General features: G+C 48.0%; 1 protein-coding gene across 1 annotated transcript in view; it reads left to right on the top strand.

The window, feature by feature from the left end:
• The window catches only part of LOC137562069 (extracellular calcium-sensing receptor-like), a 32,020-nt gene extending 17,802 nt beyond the window's left edge, over positions 1-14,218 (top strand). The window contains exons 5-8 of the mRNA XM_068273408.1: positions 1,918-2,133; positions 10,016-10,243; positions 12,702-12,825; positions 13,299-14,218. Coding sequence (XP_068129509.1) covers positions 1,918-2,133; positions 10,016-10,243; positions 12,702-12,825; positions 13,299-14,218 — 1,488 coding nt within the window. The remainder of the gene's footprint in view (positions 1-1,917; positions 2,134-10,015; positions 10,244-12,701; positions 12,826-13,298) is intronic.
• Positions 14,219-17,959: the final 3,741 nt, after the last annotated feature.

Here is a 17,959-nt window from a genome sequence, read left to right as displayed (position 1 = left end):
AGCCCCCGTTGCTGGGCATGGTCCCCCTTCACTTCGGGGCTGTGCAGCTCCTGTTTCTGATTCATATCAGTGCAGAAGATGCGTGAGCCCGCCTATGCATGCGCAGTAGCACGGAGACCTTGGCTCCAGCTTATTGCTCATGTGAGGGCGCGCCTACTGCACATCCATGATGAATCAGGAAGAGGAGCTATGCGCCACCAATATGATAAGCGGCAATGCCTAGTTGCTAATCTTTGAGGGGCTGTGCTCTGCGACAGGGGACATCATACCGGCGAGGGAAGCCTCAATATGATCCTCACCTTCCCTCACCTTAGGTAAGTATCCCATTTTGTACATGAGCTTCAGCTCAGTGGAACGTAGACTTTAGGACCCATACACATTCATGACCCTTGTCTGATGATTGAAAGTGAACCCAAGGTGAGAGTGAAAACCCCCTCACTTCGGGCTACCACCAGCCCCCCCTCCAGCAATGACGGCTGGGGGGCTCCATTCAAAGTTTTGCAGGGGGGCCAGTGATTTCCCTGGGCACAGAGATGGTTTGCACATTCATCAGCAGTGATGTGTGGTGGGACACCTTGCAAGCTCATTAAAATGGAATTATTGCAAATACCTTTGATTTTACAAGTCAATGTCAAGACCAAAAATTTTGCATTCGTGTGGAGCCACTGGCTTTTTTTGCCCCGATAATAAAGATGGCAGCTTCCAAACTCTTCCATTTCAACTTTCCTTTAAATAGTTAGTCCCCCCATCCTCCCTGCCCATTTTTTATTTTTTAAAAGCTGATAACCCAACGTTGGCCGGGTATGTATTTGACTGTTGTTGGCTTCTTAACCTTAACACACAAACAGTCAATGACCAAGTTTGTGAGCTTTCAGGTTCCTCTGCATCATTAATTAACATTTTCCCATAGAAATAAAACAAATCTGATTGGCTGATTGTGGCTCCGCCCTATTTTTTGATTTTGAACCCAAGTCTCCCAATGACCGACTGTACCAAGCAGGGGCATTGCTAGGTTCCTGGGATATCTGGGGCACCCCTGGGCACCAAGAGGGAATGAATGTATGGCGCGCACAGCGCTCCGTGGTAAAAATGGGCGTGGTCATGTCGCGGGAATGTGGGCGTTGTCATAGGTGGGGTCAAATGTACATGAACACAGCAGTGGTGTAACTTAAATATATTAAATAGGCAGTATTTCACATAAATAAGCCCCTCGCCTGGATTCTGTCTTGTCTTCGGCAGGCTGGCCTGTGTGCTGTACTCTGGCTGTTATGCTGGGCTTGCGTGCTCCGTGTCCGTGAGTAGCATGTGCCTCTGTCTGTTCGCCACCGATCTGAGGTCTGAGTGCAGAGGCACACTGCAGGGGGAGGGCAGGGCAGGGCAGCGCCCCCGAGCCAAGTATAAGTCACCCCAGTATAGGTAGCCAGGCATAGATGCGTACAGTATAGGGTAGCCCATATAATTGCCACAAGTATAGATTAGATAGGTAGTTGCCTCCAGTATAGATTAGATAGGTAGTTGCCTCCAGTATAGGTTAGATAAGTAGGTGCCCACATTACAGGTTTGATAGGTAGGTTCCCCCAGTATAGGTTAGATAGGCAGGTGCCCCCAATATAGATTAGATAGGTAGGTGCCTCCAGTATAGGTTAGATAGGTAGGTTTCCCCAGTATAGGTTAGATAGGTAGGTCTGCCCAGTATAGGATAGCAATGGCGTCCCTACCATACAGCGCAGGGGGGCGTGGCGCACCGGGTGACAGACACCCAGGGGGGTGTCACCACGACCCCCCACAGCAGCACAGCAGGAGGGTGAAAGCAGCGGTAGAAGGAGGGGCTGTGGAGGCAGTGGTGGGGAGGGGGGAAATATCCCCCCCCCCTCCCTCACCTGGCACCCCTCCTTCTGCCTCTCTCCCCCTCCATAGATAACTTTCGGGAAGTGCAGGGGCGGCCGGAGGCGTGCTGAGACTTACTCACCTAATTTCCGCGTTCCAAGCGTGGAGCGCAGCGTCATGTCGTCACAGGTCTCTGTCTTCAATGTCGCCCACTGTGCTTCCCGATTAGCGGAAGCACAGTGGGTGGCATTGAAGGCGGAGATCTGTGACGACATGACGCTGCCACGCTTGGATCGCGGAAATGAGGTGAGTAAGTCTCAGCACGCCTCCGGCCGCCCCTGCACTTCCCGACAGTTAGCTATGGAGGGGGAGAGAGGCAGAAGGAGGGGTGCCAGGTGAGGGAGGGGGGGTTATTTCCCCCCTCCCCACCGCTGCCTCCACAGCCCCTCCTTCTAGCGCTGCTTTCACCCTCCTGGGGCATTTATACTGGGGCAACTAAACTAGCTATACTGGGGGCAACTAAACTAGCTATACTTACTGGGGGCAACTATACTATCTATACTGGCTGGGGGCAACTATACTAGCTATACTGGCTGGGGGCAACTATACTAGCTATACTGGTGGGGGGCAACTATACTAGCTATACTGGCGGGGGGCAACTATACTAGCTATACTTACTGGGGGCAACTATACTAGCTATACTGGTGGGGGGCAACTATACTAGCTATACTGGCTGGGGGCAACTATACTAGCTATACTGGCTGGGGGCAACTAAACTAGCTATACTGGCGGGGGCAACTAAACTAGCTATACTTACTGGGGGCAACTATACTGGCTGGGGGCAACTATACTGGCTATACTTACTGGGGGCAACTATACTAGCTATACTTACTGGGGGGCAACTAAACTAGCTATACTTACTGGGGGCAGGGCCGGCCCGCTCATGAGGCGGGGTGAAACTTTTGCCTCAGGCGGCAAAATTCCAGGGGCGGCACCCGCCCGTCCGTGGGTGCGGGGAGCCGGCCGACGAGGAAGAGGTGAGTCCTACCCGCCCGTGCCTCTTACACATAGCGGCTGCTTGTATTTAAGGCTGGAGGGGAGCGGAGCACGGGGGACCCAGGCGAGGGAGGGGGGGTACAACCCCCTCCCCGCCGCTAGGCCCAATACCCCCGTCCTGCCAGCTACCCCTCCAGCTCGGCGGCCCCCCAGAGCGCGCCCCCCACTGGGGGGTGGGGGGTGGCGGCGGCAGAAATTTTTTTTTGCCTCAGGCGGCAAATAGTCTAGGGCCGGCCCTGACTGGGGGCAACTATACTAGCTATACTGGCGGGGGGCAACTATACTGGCTGGGGGAAACTATACTAGCTATACTGGCTGGGGGCAACTATACTAGCTATACTGGGGGCAACTATACTAGCTATACTGGGGCAACTATACTAGCTATACTGGGGGCCACTATACTGGCTATACTGGGGGCCACTAAACTAGCTGTACTGGGGACTACAATACTACCTACAATGGCTCCTGGCGTTACCTACTCTAGGGGGCATCTCTCACTACGTAAACTATCTAGGCCAGCCAGCCAGGGCCGGTCCTGGACTTTCTGCTGCCTGAGGCAAAGATCGTAAAGGCGCCCCCCCCCCCCAATATTTCTACAAAACATGAGCGGCGGCCGGCGGCAGCCAGCCAGCCTTATCATCATTATCGACACGTCGGCGGCGCTTGCTGCTCAGTGACTGACCGTGACAATCAGCCGCAGCCAGGGCAGCAGAGCGGGCGGCAGCCGCCGCCATCAAATCAGCAGGCTTAGGCACTAGGCAGCGTCACCAGCATGCAGCCTTGGAGGAGACAGGAGAGGCTGCAGAGCTCGGAGTCGTCGGACTCGGAGGCCGGCGGCAACAGTGCAGTTTCTAGGCTAAAATGCACCCAGGGCGAGGGTGTAAAAATTGCGCCCCCCCGGTATAGGTAACCAGCTATAGGTCCCCCCCCGAGTATAGGTGGCCAGGCATGGGTGAGCCAGTAAAGTTGCCCCCAGTATAGGTTAGCCAGGTAGTTGCCTCCAGTATAGGTAGCCAGTATAGTTGCCCCCAGTATGTTAGATAGGCAGGCCCCCCCCCCGGTATAAGTTAGATAAGTAGGTGCCCCCAGTACAGGTTAGCTAGGTAGGTGCCTCCAATATAGGTAGCCAGTATAGTTGCCCCCAGCATAGGTTAGATAGGTAGGTACCCCCAGTATAGGTTAGTTAGGTAGGTGCCCCCAGTATAGGTAGCCAGTATAGTTGCCACCTGTATAGGCTAGCTAGGTAGGTAGGTGCCCCCAATACAGGTTAGATAAGTGCCCCCAGTATAGGTTAGATAGGTAGCTTCCCCCCAGTATAGGTTAGATTAGGTCGCTGCCCTTCAGTATAGGTTAGATTAGGTAGGTGCCCCCAGTACAGGTTAGATTAGGTAGGTGCCCCCAGTATAGATTAGATAGGTAGCTGCCCCCAGCATAGGTTAGACAGGTAGCTGCCCCCCAGCATAGGTTAGATAGGTAGCTGCCCCCCAGCATAGGTTAGATAGGTAGCTGCCCCCCAGTACAGGTTAGATTAGGTAGGTGCCCCCCAGTATAGGATAGATAGGTAGCTGCCCCCAGTACAGGTTAGATTAGGTAGGTGCCCCCCAGTATAGGATAGATAGGTAGCTGCCCCAGTACAGGTTAGATTAGATAGGTGCCCCCCAGTATAGGATAGATAGGTAGCTGCCCCCAAAACAGGTTAGATTAGGTAGGTGCCCCCCAGTATAGGATAGATAGGTAGCTGCCCCCCAGTATAGGTTAGATAGGTAGCTGCCCCCCAGTATAGGATAGATAGGTAGCTGGCCCCCAGTATAGGTTAGATTAGGTAGGTGCCCCCCAGTATAGGATAGATAGGTAGCTGCCCCCCCAGTATAGGTTAGATAGGTAGCTGCCCCCCAGTATAGGATAGATAGGTAGCTGGCCCCCAGTATAGGTTAGATTAGGTAGGTGCCCCCCACTATAGGATAGATAGGTAGCTGCCCCAGTACAGGTTAGATTAGATAGGTGCCCCCCAGTATAGGATAGATAGGTAGCTGCCCCCAAAACAGGTTAGATTAGGTAGGTGCCCCCCAGTATAGGATAGATAGGTAGCTGCCCCAAAACAGGTTAGATTAGGTAGGTGCCCCCCAGTATAGGACAGTATAGGATAGATAGGTAGCTTGCCCAGGTAGGTGCCCCCTCATAATGGCGGAGGGGGGAGCCGGAGCCGCGGTGAGGGCAGCCCGACCTCTCCCTCCCTCTCCCCGGGCCGCCCTCCATGCTCCCCCCTCGGACTTTAGGCAGCAGAGTTAGCGCGCAGGGAAGCGCTGCTGTACACAGTCACAGCCTGTTACTCACCTCCCTGGATCCGATCGCCGCTCCCGCCCTGCTGGTCTCCTCTCTGCCTAGCCGGCTGATACACACGCGGCTGCTTCCTGTGTAAACAGGAAGCAGCCGCGTGTGTAATGTATCAGCGGCTACATTGCAGAGAGGAGACCAGCAGGGCGGGAGCGGCGATCGGATCCAGGGAGGTGAGTAACAGGCTGTGACTGTGTACAGCAGCGCTTCCCTGCGCGCTAACTCTGCTGCCTAAAGTCCGAGAGGGGAGCATGGAGGGCGGCCCGGGGAGAGGGAGGGAGAGGTCGGGCTGCCCTCACCGCGGCTCTGGCTCCCCCCCCCCCCGCTCAGTCACAGCCATTCATCTGGTGCCGCCCCTCCACTTCCTGCCGCCTGAGGAACCCGCCTCACCCCGCCTCATGGGCGGGCCGGCCCTGCAGCCAGCCCAACATCACCACCAGCCAACCAGCCCAGAATCACTGGCAAAAAGGCCACAGCATCACCCCCAGTCAGGCCAACATTTACTTCAACCAGCCAGGCACAGCCCAGCATCACCGCCAGCCAGCCAAGCCACAGCATCACCGCCAGCCAGCCCAGCCCAGCCACAGCATCACCGCCAGTCAGGCCACAGCATTACCGCCAGCCAGGCCACAGCATCACCGCCAGTCAGGCCACAGCATCACTGCCAGCCAGGCCACAGCATCACCGCCAGCCAGGCCACAGCATCACTGCCAGCCAGGCCACAGCATCACTGCCAGGCCTTTCAGTCCACACATCATCCCCAATCCAGCCAAAAACAGTATTGCCAGCCAGGCACAGCAGCCAGTAGAGGAGAACTCAGAAGCCAGGTGAGAGGTGTCTACCATATTAAGGGGGCATTCTGCCCATTTATGTGAAATGCTGTCTATTTATGTGCTTCATGACTGCTGAATTTATCTTGTTGGGGGCCTCATGGTTACTGGATTTGTCTTGTTGGTGGCCTAATGATTGCTGAATTTGTCTTGTTGGTGGCCTCATGATTGCTGAATTTGTCTTGTTGGTGGCCTCATGATTTGTTGGGTGCCTCAAGATTTCTGAATTTGTCTTGTTGGGGGCCTCATGATTGCTGAATTTGTCTTGTTGGGGGCCTCATGATTGCTGAATTTGTCTTGTTGGGGGCCTCATGATTGCTAACTGTGAGACTATGGGAAAAGCTGAATCATAATCATATAAGACAATAGCCTTAAACCTACTTTTTTAGACTTTTAAAACAGAAAATTAAAACTGGGGGGAGGGGGTTTCTAAAACAATAAATTTTTCAGGAGTAGGTTGGATGAGTTGTTTATCCTCACAGTTTATTTTCAACTTGGATTTTCCATAATGTTCATGTATGAGTTAAAATGTTTGTATTTAGTTTAAATTGCTGTTGGCGCTTTGCGATAGATAAGTGACTTTTGGGTTGCAGTTTGGGCATTCGGCCTCCAAAAGGTCCGCCACCACTGTCCTAATCTAATGTCCCACCATTGCTAAGTTCATGTAAATTTGTCTCCACCTGTGACCACACCCACATTTTGGTCCATGACCACACCCATTTTTCAGTGCAGCCGCACAATGTAGCCCCATTTTTCGGCTAGGCACGCCGCACGATGTCTTCCTGATTGGGAGGTGTCTGTGGATAATCAGCACCGGGTGCCAAATACCCTAGGTACGCCACTGTAGGATAGATAGGTAGGTTTCTCCAGTATAGGTTAGATAGGTAGGTTTCCCCAGTATAGGTTAGATTGATAGGTACTAGAGATGTCGCGCACCTCCGATTTTCGGTTTTGCGAACCTCCGCGAAAGGTTCGGTTCGCGAAAAAGTTCGCGAACCGCAATAGATAGACTTCAATGGGGAGGCGAACTTTGAAAATTTTAAAAAATTCTACTGGCTAGAAAAATGATATAAAACATGTTTCAAGAGCTCTAATACCTGGAGGCACACCTGATTGAGTGAAATACACATCACTGCTGGAGGACCCACCCTCCCTCCTCCAAGCTAGGTCCTTATACCATTTGACTCAGTTGTCTGCCTACACTAATTAGTTATGGGACAGCTGCTACACACTCTGCTAGGGAGATTTTAATTAGCCTCTTGTGGGTACCCACCTTCCTCCCCCCTCCTCCTACCCTTCTACCTATTCCCTCCTACCAGAGGGAGGAGGGTCTTTTCTGCCAGGGAATTATACTATTTTAAAAACCAGTATACATCATACCATGGCTGGGAATCAAACCCAGCTCTCACTGTGTGGTGGCCAAGTCACCCTAACCACTGTACCACTACAGTAGTAAGTGAAGCTGGCCTAAAATTTACCATTTATGCTCAATGCAATAGAAACAGGTTGCTTACAGGGAACCTTAACTGAGAGTGATATGGATGTTTCCTGTAAACAATACCAGTTGCCTGGCAGTCCAGCTGATCTTTGTGACTGCAATAGTGGCTGAATCACACCCTGAAACAAGCATGCAGCTAATCCAGTCTGACTTCAGTCAGACCTCCTGATCTGCATGCTTGTTCAGGGGCTGTGGCTAAAAGTATTAGAGACACAGGATCAGCAGGCGATTCAGGCAACTGGTATTATTTTAAAAGGAAAAATCCTTTCCTTTTCTATCCTTACTTGGAGGAGGGAGAGTGGGCGGGCCTCCAGCAGTGAGAGAAGTGTGTTTGGCAACAATATGTCTGCTGACAGTGATATGGAGGGTCAAAGTTTTGCTCAATAGAGCATTGTGGGGCGAATCGAACTTCCGCAAAAGTTCGCCTGATGCAGGCGAACGCGAACCCCCAAAGTTCACCTGCAACCGTTTGCAGGCGAACCGTTCGCGACATCTCTAATAGGTACCTCCAGTATAGGTTAGATAGGTACGTTTCCCCAGTATAAGTTAGATAGGTAGGTTTCCCCAGTATAGCTTAGATAGGTAGGTTTCCCCAGTATAGGCTAAATAGGTAGGTTTCCCCAGTATAGGTTAGATAGGTGTGTTTCCCCAGTATAGGCTAGATAGGTAGGTTTCCCCAGTATAGCGTAGATAGGTAGGGGCCTCCAGCGACGGCAACAGCGGGTACTTGTAATTACAAACTCACCTTCCTCCTCCGATCCCCGCTCGAAGCCTCCAGCTTCATTCTATTTCCTCCCCCAGCATCCATCCTGGTTACAGCATCTCCTGTGATGACATAACCCGCGTGTCATCACAGGACAGGAGGCACTGTAACCAAAATGGATGCTAGGAGAGGAAATAGAATGAAGCTGGAGGCTTTGTGCAGGGATCGGAGGAGGAAGGTGAGTTTGTAATTACGTGTGCCCGCTGTCCCCGCTGCTTCGCCCAGCGCACCCCCTCCTGCCACTCATCACTCAAACTGGCCAAAACGGCCCCAGGGGAGGATCTGGGGCACCATGGCAACAGGTTCGGGGGCGGTGCCCCAGGTCAAACCCCCTAGCGACACCACTGAGGCCTCTGCTATTAACAATGTACAAATGGCAACAATTTAAATATTCCCCTTGAAAATCAATAATTGAATTTTGTTTGGCTGTTGTAGGCTCCACCCACTTTCCTGAATAGTATTTCTGGTCACCCAGTGACCAATTGTGTAAAGTTTAAGAACCCTGCCATTAAAAGTGTAAGAATGGCTGCAGTTTACATTTTCCCAGTGTTTTTTTGGGCTCCACCCACTTTTTATAATATTGACACACAGTCATTATAAATGTGTGAATGGAAGCAGATTATCCTGCAAATAAATCTGATTGGTTATTTGTGGCTTCACCCTGTTTAGTGAATTTGAACCTCAGTCACCCAATGACTGACTGTAGCAGGTTTGAGGCCTCTGCCATTAACAGAATAAGAATGGCAGCAGTTTAAATATTCAATAGGTGAATTTTGATTGGCTGTTCTAGGCTCCACCCACTTTCCTGAATATTAATCCCAATCACCCAGTGACCAAGGGCCTGATTCACAAAGCGGTGCAAAGTGTTTGCACGCCTGTGAAAAGCCTTTTATCACGCCTAAACTCAGTTTAAACGTGATAAGAAGAAACACGCGCGATCTCCCGCGCGCAAAGTTTTGCGCGCATAGCGCACCGCGCTGCGCGCGCAGTGCACCGTGCTTCGCGCGCAGCGCCCATTGAGCCCTATGGGAATTTGCGCGCGCGCGTGCACGTTTGCGCGCGCAAAACTTTGCGCGCGGGAGCTTCACGCGAAGAGCAGCACAAATCGGTGATAACTCAGTGGTGCAAAGGTTATCACGCCTAAAGTCTTTTAGGCGTGATAACTGGGTTATCACCGCTTTGTGAATCAAGCCCCAAGTGTGCCAAGTTTAAAAACCCCGTGATTAACAATCTAAGAATGGCTGCAGTTTACATTTTCCCATTGAAAATGAATTGGTCAAATTTGATTGACTGTTTTATGCTCCGCCCACTTGCTATGAATTTTTCAGCTCGGTCACCAAGTGACCAACTGTGCTAAGTGTGGGGTGGCTTGATTACTGTAAGAATGGCAGCCTTTTACATCTTTTCCATTGACATGAATGGGTGAAATCTGATTTTCTGTTTGTAGCTCTGCCCAGGTGTGCAGGGGGGGGGGGGGTGCGAGACCCCCAGAACATATTATCCCAGGTAGTAAGGGATCTGTATACCAAGTTTCGTTCAAATTGTTCAAGGAATTTTCAAGTGATCGCGACACGCACGCACGCACACGCACACACACATATACACACACGCACGCACGCACGCACACACAATTTTATATAGAGAGATGTTTTTCACCAGTTATAAGATGCAGACACATTAGGATTTGTTTCCTGTCTGTCCTTTTAGGTCACCCGGTATTTGAAAAAGGTTCACTTCATAAACCGTATGGGCGATGAGATATACTTTGATGCCAATGGAAACCCGCCCACTGATTATGACATCTTGAACTGGCAGCGGGACCCCGATGGCAGCATCCGGTTTGTGAAAGCTGGGCGATACAATCTGCGAGACCCTCAGGGCAAGGAACTGAGCATCAATGCCTCGGCAATCAAGTGGATCACAGGCGATGTGGAGGTGGGTGCTTCAAAGCATATGTATATATTTCTGAGGTATTGCCACATATTCCAATATTAAATGCAGCCACATACATATTAATAGTAGGAGGCATCAGAACTATTCAAAAAATGAAAATTGTTTAAATGAAGAAGTGGTGGACTTCCTTCCAATGAAGCACAGACCACGGCTAAGGACTAAAGAATTAGTAGCTTAAAGAGGAACTCCAGTGAAAATAATGTAGTAAAAAAAGTGCTTCATTTTTTACCATAATTATGTATAAATGATTTAGTCAGTGTTTGCTCATTGTAAAATCTTTCCTCTCCCAGATTCACATTCTGACATTTATTACATGGTGACATTGTTACTGTGGGCAGGTTATTTAGCTGTTTCTAGCTGCTCTGTCTGTTACAGACAGCTAATAACAGCTATTTCCTGTCTCTGAACATTGTTACATTGTGGCAGTTTGCCAGCAGTACCGCGGTATTCAGAGCCTCTTGTGGGAGGGGTTTCAGCACAAAATCAGTCACACAGCGCCCCCTGATGGTCTGTTTGTGAAAATCATTGTCTTTCTCATGTAAAATGGGGTATCAGCTACTGATTGGGAAAAAGTTCAATTCTTGGTTGGAGTTTCTCTTTAAAGAGGGATAAAACTCTGACATAGCATTTCATAAAAATGTTCTCCTACCTTTTATTACCTATACAATTATCGCATTTGCTTTTTTGTACAAGTAATATTGTCTGTTTACAAATAACAAGTTCCCAAAGTACAGTTTATCTGCTCTGAAAGCTGCCATTGCATTTTACTGCATAGCTGCTATATTTATATATTACAATGTATCCAGTCAGGGTGTGAGGGTGTGTCTTCTCCTGTGTACACTTTTAGCTTGTATTCAGCTGAGACACTGCTAGCAGTGTTTATATTATCTTGTTTGTTTTCTTATCAGCTACTATTGTAATCACTTCCTCAAGTTGTGCATCGTGTTAAGCTTCCAAAGAAAAATGCTGCGTTAAGGCCCATACACACGTCGGATTTTAGCGAACGACCCGTCGTTTGAACGTTCCGTCGTTTGGACGTTTCCGCATCAAATCCGACGTGTGTACAGACTATCGTTCGGGTGATAAGACTGGTTACCAACGATCCGCCGGGCGGATCACTGGTAACCAGTCTTATCACCCGAAATATAGTCTGTACACACGTCGGATTTGAAACGTCCAAACGACGGAACGTTCAAACGACGGGTCGTTCGCTAAAATCCGACGTGTGTATGGGCCTTTAATGTGACACTGAAGTGAAAAAATAGAAAAGCTTATGATATAATAAATTGATTGTGTAGTACGCATAATTAATAGAACATTAGTAGCAAAGAAAATAGTCTCATATTTTTGATATAGGTTTTTTTTTTTTTATAACATAACATCATTCTCTAATATTTGCAGTGTACAAACTACACTCTGCATTTTAAACTATGAAACAGAGCAGAGCGTCGTCAAGAGACGTGTCCATTATGATAGAAACAGTGTAATTTGGCCACCAGTTACAGCTGGCAGCCGAATTATATCTATTCCACAATCCACAGCAGCTTGGAGAGGGAATACTAATTAACACTACTTTTGCAGGAGAGGGATGAGACATTTTTCAGCTTTACCCTGTGCCCAAATTTCCCTGCGCCTTAAAGAGAACCTGTAACAAAAAAAAGTTCCCCTGGGGGGTACTCACCTTGGGAGGGGGAAGCCTCACGGTCCCAATTAGGCTTTCCCCACCCCTGTAGCTGCAGGCAGTCCAGCGCTGGCTCCCCCGAAGTGTTCGGCAATCCTCCCTCGACAAGCCTGACAAGCGCTAATATAATTACTTTCCTGGCTCCAGCGGAGGCGTTGTTGCAGCTCTCAGCATGTAGAGAGGCGAAAATAGCCAATTCTCTGGTCCACTCTACTGCGCAGGTGCAGGAGACTTGCGCCTGTGCAGTAGAGCAGGCCGACACCGATCGCTATTTCTGCCTATCTCCGAGCGGAGAGCCGCCCCTGCACTGGAGCCGGGAAGGTAAATATTTACATCTCTGATGTTCAGGGAGCTTTATCACCTCCGCTGTGGGAAACAAGAGGATAGGGAAAGCCTCAATAGGATCCGGAGGCTTCCCCCACCCGAGGTGAGTACCCCCAGGGGAGGTTTTTAAAGTTACAGGTTTTCTTTAATTACATGAACACCCATTATGATCTCCACACCCATAACAAGTGTAGCTACAACAACATCTGATCTGGACCAGGCATGGCTGTACTGGAGCGAGCTAAAGTTAGTAGTTGTGGCCCCTCTCAGCTCTGGGCTCCCCTGAGGTCGCAGGACCTTCTCCACTTATAGTTCCACATCTGCCTATATAGAGGAACAGACAACAACCTATGGAAGATATGAAGTAATGCCGGAATGTGATTGCCTATAAACACATTTTTACTAATGTGGATGTGATTTCCTCTCCACCTGCAGATCCCTCACTCCGTGTGCAGCGACAGCTGCTCCCCCGGGTTCCGTAAAGCTCCTCAGAAAGGACGACCCATGTGCTGCTTTGACTGTGTTCCCTGCTCAGAGGGGCACATATCCAGCAAGACAGGTATGGTCCCTCCATGAGGAAAGACAGAGATGATAACTCCCATTATAGGTACAACACGAAATATTGTCAATTTTACACCAAAACCAATCATAGGACATCAAAGAAATGTTCATATCACAATATATTGACCCTATTCTTTTACGTGGAACCAATAAAGATGAATTACTTTCAATGTGGCAGCTCTTTACCTTGATTGTTCACCACAATATCAGCAATACAGACCGCCCTGGTGATCTATTTGAGAAAAGGAATAGATTTCTCATGGGAAAAGGGGTGTCGGCTACTGATTGGGATGAAGTTCAATCCTTGGTTTAAGTTCCTTTTTAACTTTGGCTGGTGTAAATTCAGTACTGGCAGTTTATAAATAAAGTTAAGTAAAGTTCTAAATAAAGTTGGCTGGTTTTGATTTGGTTATGAAGTGTATTTTCTGTGTGCTTTCAATGATATATACAGTAACGGTACACATTTTTCAGATTCAAGTGACTGCACCGAATGCCCCAGTGACATGTGGCCAAATGAAAACCAAACTATGTGCGTCCCAAAGGTGATTGAGTTTCTGTCCTACTGGGAACCTTTAGGAATAACCTTGACCTCAGCCGTCATCTTCTGCTCCTTCACCACCATTGGAATTCTAGGCATTTTCATAAAATACAAAGACTCTGCCATTGTCAAAGCCAATAACCGTGACGTCACCTATCTCCTGCTTACTTTCCTGACTTTGAGCTTTCTGTGTTCACTACTTTTTATCGGGCAACCTCACAAACTCACATGCCGGTTTCGCCAAGGAGCTTTTGGTGTCATCTTCGCTTTTAGCGTTTCTTGTGTCTTGGCCAAAACCCTCATGGTGGTTATTGCTTTCCGAGCTACAAAACCTGGTAGCAACATGAGAAAATGGCTGGGTCCAAGAGTTCCCGCCGCAACTATTTCCATCTGCATTGCTGTCCAGTTATTCATATGTATGTATTGGATGTTCCAGTGTCCACCATTCCCGGAGGTGAATATGAAGGTCAAAACTGGGGTCCTTGTCTTCCAATGCAATGAGTGTTCTGACACCTTGCTGTGGTGCATGCTGGGATATATGGCTTTCCTGTCTTGCATTAGTTTTTTGGTGGCGTTCCTGGCCAGAAACTTACCAGATAGCTTTAATGAGGCGAAGTGGATCACCTTCTCCATGCTTATCTTTTTGAGTGTCTGGATCTCCTTTGTTCCCGCATATCTGAGCACTCAAGGCAAGTTCATGGTGGCTGTGGAGGTGTTTGGGATTCTGTCCTCCAGCGCAGGGATTGTGGGTTGTATCTTCTTTCCAAAATGTTACATTATACTGCTAAGACCAGAACTCAACACTCATCAGAACCTGCTTGGCAAACGGACCTTTCAGAAGACAAACAACTGAACCTTTTGAAAGCTAAGATGATAATTTTTGTTGTGGTAAAATAATACAAGTGATGGACAAAATATCTAATTTTTTGCTCAAACAAAATAATAATAATAATAATAATAAATTAAAATAATTATGCATTGACAGATGTATCTTATTTTAAAGTAACCGTTTTGGGATTTGCAGTCAAATCGTAAAGGGCCACAACAGTGAAAAAAGTAAGAGGTTAAAGTCTGACAGAACCAACAGGTTTTGGACTAGTCCATCTCTTCGTAGGGGATTCTCAGTGTTTTCTTTGTTTTCAAAAGCATTTCCTGAACAGCAGATGATAAGTCTAACTGCCGTTAGGGTGGCTGGATGGTATCTTACTATTTTTGAAGTTAGACCTAAACAACTGCTGTTCAGGAAATGCTTTTGAAAACAAAGAAAATCCTAAGAATCCCCCATAGGGATGGACTAGTCCAAAACCTGTCGGTTCTTTCAGATTTTAACTTCTTACTTTTTTTGCTGGAGTGGTCTTTAAAGACATATTTCGTAGTGTTGGAGTGCAACAAGTAAAAAAAGGCCGAGACCTTTTTTCTAGGAGCAGCTGAAAGCGGTGAATTCACCGCCTGTCACTTGCTCCCGTTCACTGGCCGATTGCTTGCATCTCGGCACAGACGGTGGACAGATGGTGGACAGGTGTTCTCCCGATGTAGCTGCATCTGAGGACAGCGGTTGCCATTGCTCAGACGTGACATGAGATTTTTTTTAGAGTTGGGTAACACTGCTGTGTGCCAAAAGTGACATTGTTGCACAGTGTTACTAAACGCTGCCATTCGACCGCATGTCATTGCAGCCAAAAGGCGCTTGTGGCCAGCAGTTGGGTGGAGAGAGGAAATAATTCAACACTGCCTTCTGGAAAGTCTATGTAGCCTTCAGCTAGAGCTATATCTTCTCAGATCTGTAGGGTGGACACTTATGTTAGCACATTGCCTTGACCTAGGCTAGATGTTGATAGAGATACTTCCTGTCATGCATTGTTACATGTTATATAAAACTTTAACAGAAAACCGATATAATACATCAGCACTACCTACCTACAGTATATCAGTAGTGTCTGAATGATGCACCTGAAACAAGCATGCAGCTAACCCAGTCAGACTTCAGTCAGAACACCTGATCTGCTGCATGCTTGTTCAGAGTCTATGACTTATGCCTGATACACACCATACAATTTCCCGTCTGATTGACGGTTAAGCCAATCATTTCCTACAGGTCCATTCTGATTTCTGATCGTTTTTCTGATTGATTTTGTGTAGAAGTGGTCGGGAAAATTGATCAGAAAAACTAGACAGCTTCCATATCCCTCTCAGGTATTATCCCCTTGAAGAGGATAATGCAGAGCCCTGGTTCCCTATTCCACCACAAGATGGCAGAGTCAGCAAACATGTGTTTCCCACAAGGCTAGCTTTGAGTGTTTTGTAGATGATTGAATTCATAGTTGTTAATTCACTAAACCGTGCTAACTCATAGCACGCCCACGATAGCGTTTGGCACACGATATAACGTGCGTAACGTTTTTCGCGCTCAAACGTGAATTTTGTCGCGTGAAAATTCACGTTAGCGCACAAAAATTTGTGATCGTGTTATAACGCGCGTAAAATGCTACTGACTTAAAAAAAACAACAAGAAATGTTTAAATGACAATTTTGCTACTTTATCAGTTTGTTGGTGTTCGGATTACATTTTAAGGGGAACATCAGCCTAAACAAACATACTGTCATTAAGTTACATTATTTATGTTAATTAAAATAGATAGGTAATATAATCTCTTGCCCATTCTGTTTTAAAAGAACAGGCAAATGTTTGTGATTTCATGGGGGCAGCCATCTTTTTGGTTGAAAGGAGGTGACAGGGAGCATGAGACACAGTTCTAACTGTCCTGTGTCCTGATCACCCCTCCCAGCTGCGCGCGCTAGGCTTCAAATCTCAAATTAAAAATTAAAAAAAAAAAAGCAGAACGAGAACAACAACATCAGAAATCCCATCATGCTTTGCACAGCATCAGGGGGAAAATTCCTGGGCAGTTTACTTCTGTGCAGCTAAAAATGAGGCTTGGGTAAGAAAAACAAGGTTCTGATGCTGTGAAACTGTTAAAGAAACACCAAGACTTTTCAGTGCTGCTGAGTAGATTTTTAGTCTGGAGGTTCACTTGAAATACTGCTACAAGTAGGAAGTGGGTATCTCTGTGGAACATACATGCCAGTTTATAAATTCCCCGTTGATATCTTATTAATGCATTATTAATACTTCTTAATAATTATTAATACAAAATCTAATCTCTAATTTAAATAGACACACAATTAAAAACACATGGGAAGTCCACCCCACCACACATACAACCAACCACATTGTCCAAACGGTGGACGGTTGGCCGGGGGTGATGAAGTTGGTATTGGTGATTAATAAAATGCTGTTAGGACACAGTCTATGCAGTGGGGTCAGAACAAACAGCAAGCTGCTGTATATTAATAGCAAGATGCAGTGTAAAGCTTAGCCTGACATAAGCCAGAAGAGATTGCATAAAGATAGTCATGTGATGCAAAGGTAGCAGGAAAAAAGGGCGCCGGCTGAGAGTGGACAAACAGGGCACAGCCATAGACTTTGATGCAACAATCGTTAATACGGCGAAAAAAGCAGAAAAAAGGGTGCTGCAAAAATGTTGTTAATAACATTAGAACATTATAGTTTTTGAGGTCGTTATCGTTTTAGAAGTTTACAACGATATAGTTTTTGTCATATTATTTCGTTAATTAGTACAGATCTTATTTTTCAAAGGTATTATCATTAATATATGTAAAAGGGTGTTTCTACAGAGAGAGTGGTTAGGCTTAGGCACCACCGGGGGATGGTAAGGGTTAGGCACCACCGGGGGCGTTAGGGTTAGGCACCACCGGGGGGGGGGGGGGGGTGGTGGTTAGGGTTAGGCATCACCTTGGGGGTGGTTAGGGTTAGGCACCACCGGGGGTGTTAGGATTAGGCACCACCAGGGGGGTGGTTAGGGTTAGGCACCACCAGGGGGGATGTTAGGGTTAGGCACCACCAGGGGGGTGGTTAGGGTTAGGCACCATTGGGGGGGGGAGGGGGGTTAGGGTTGGGCACCACGGGGATGGTTAGGGTTAGGCACCACCGACGGTGGTGGTTAGTGTTAGGCAGAGGCATAGGAATCACCATAGCAGCCATAGCGGTTGCTATTGGGCCCACAGCCAGAGGTCTCAGGCGTTAAAGAGGTCTGCCACAGGCCCAGGGCCATAGCTAGGAGGGAGAAGTCCCTGCGAGTGCAGAAGGGCCCAGAGGTGTTGGGGGCCCCCACTACTAACCTTCCCTTCCTCTGACACTCCAGATCAGGTGTTTTTGTGGCCACACTTGTTATGGGTGTGCAGATCCTGGTGACCACACTTGTGTTATGACCCCTGTAAGTTATGCACTCTTGCTGTGAGGGTCACCAAGGAGAGGCAAATGAAGGGTTGTGAACATTAAGGAGTCTCATCCAAGTTTGGCTGGGCCCCCCATGATTTGTAGTTACGCCCCTGCAAGAAGGCAGCATCGATATCTGGCAAATTCGATCATACTGTTTTTGTTTTAGTTTTTTTAATTTTGAAACTTTTTTTTGTAACCTTTAATGATTGCTGCTATTTGCTATAACAGCTAGAGATGGCCCGAACTGTTCGCGGGCGAACCTCTATGTGCATGTATTACTTCCGGCTCGCTATG

The sequence above is a fragment of the Hyperolius riggenbachi genome, chromosome 3 (assembly GCF_040937935.1).
Source record: "Hyperolius riggenbachi isolate aHypRig1 chromosome 3, aHypRig1.pri, whole genome shotgun sequence".
Taxonomy (NCBI): domain Eukaryota; kingdom Metazoa; phylum Chordata; class Amphibia; order Anura; family Hyperoliidae; genus Hyperolius; species Hyperolius riggenbachi.
Note: the sequence above shows the minus strand (reverse complement) of the source record. Positions and strands in the feature narration are given on the sequence as shown.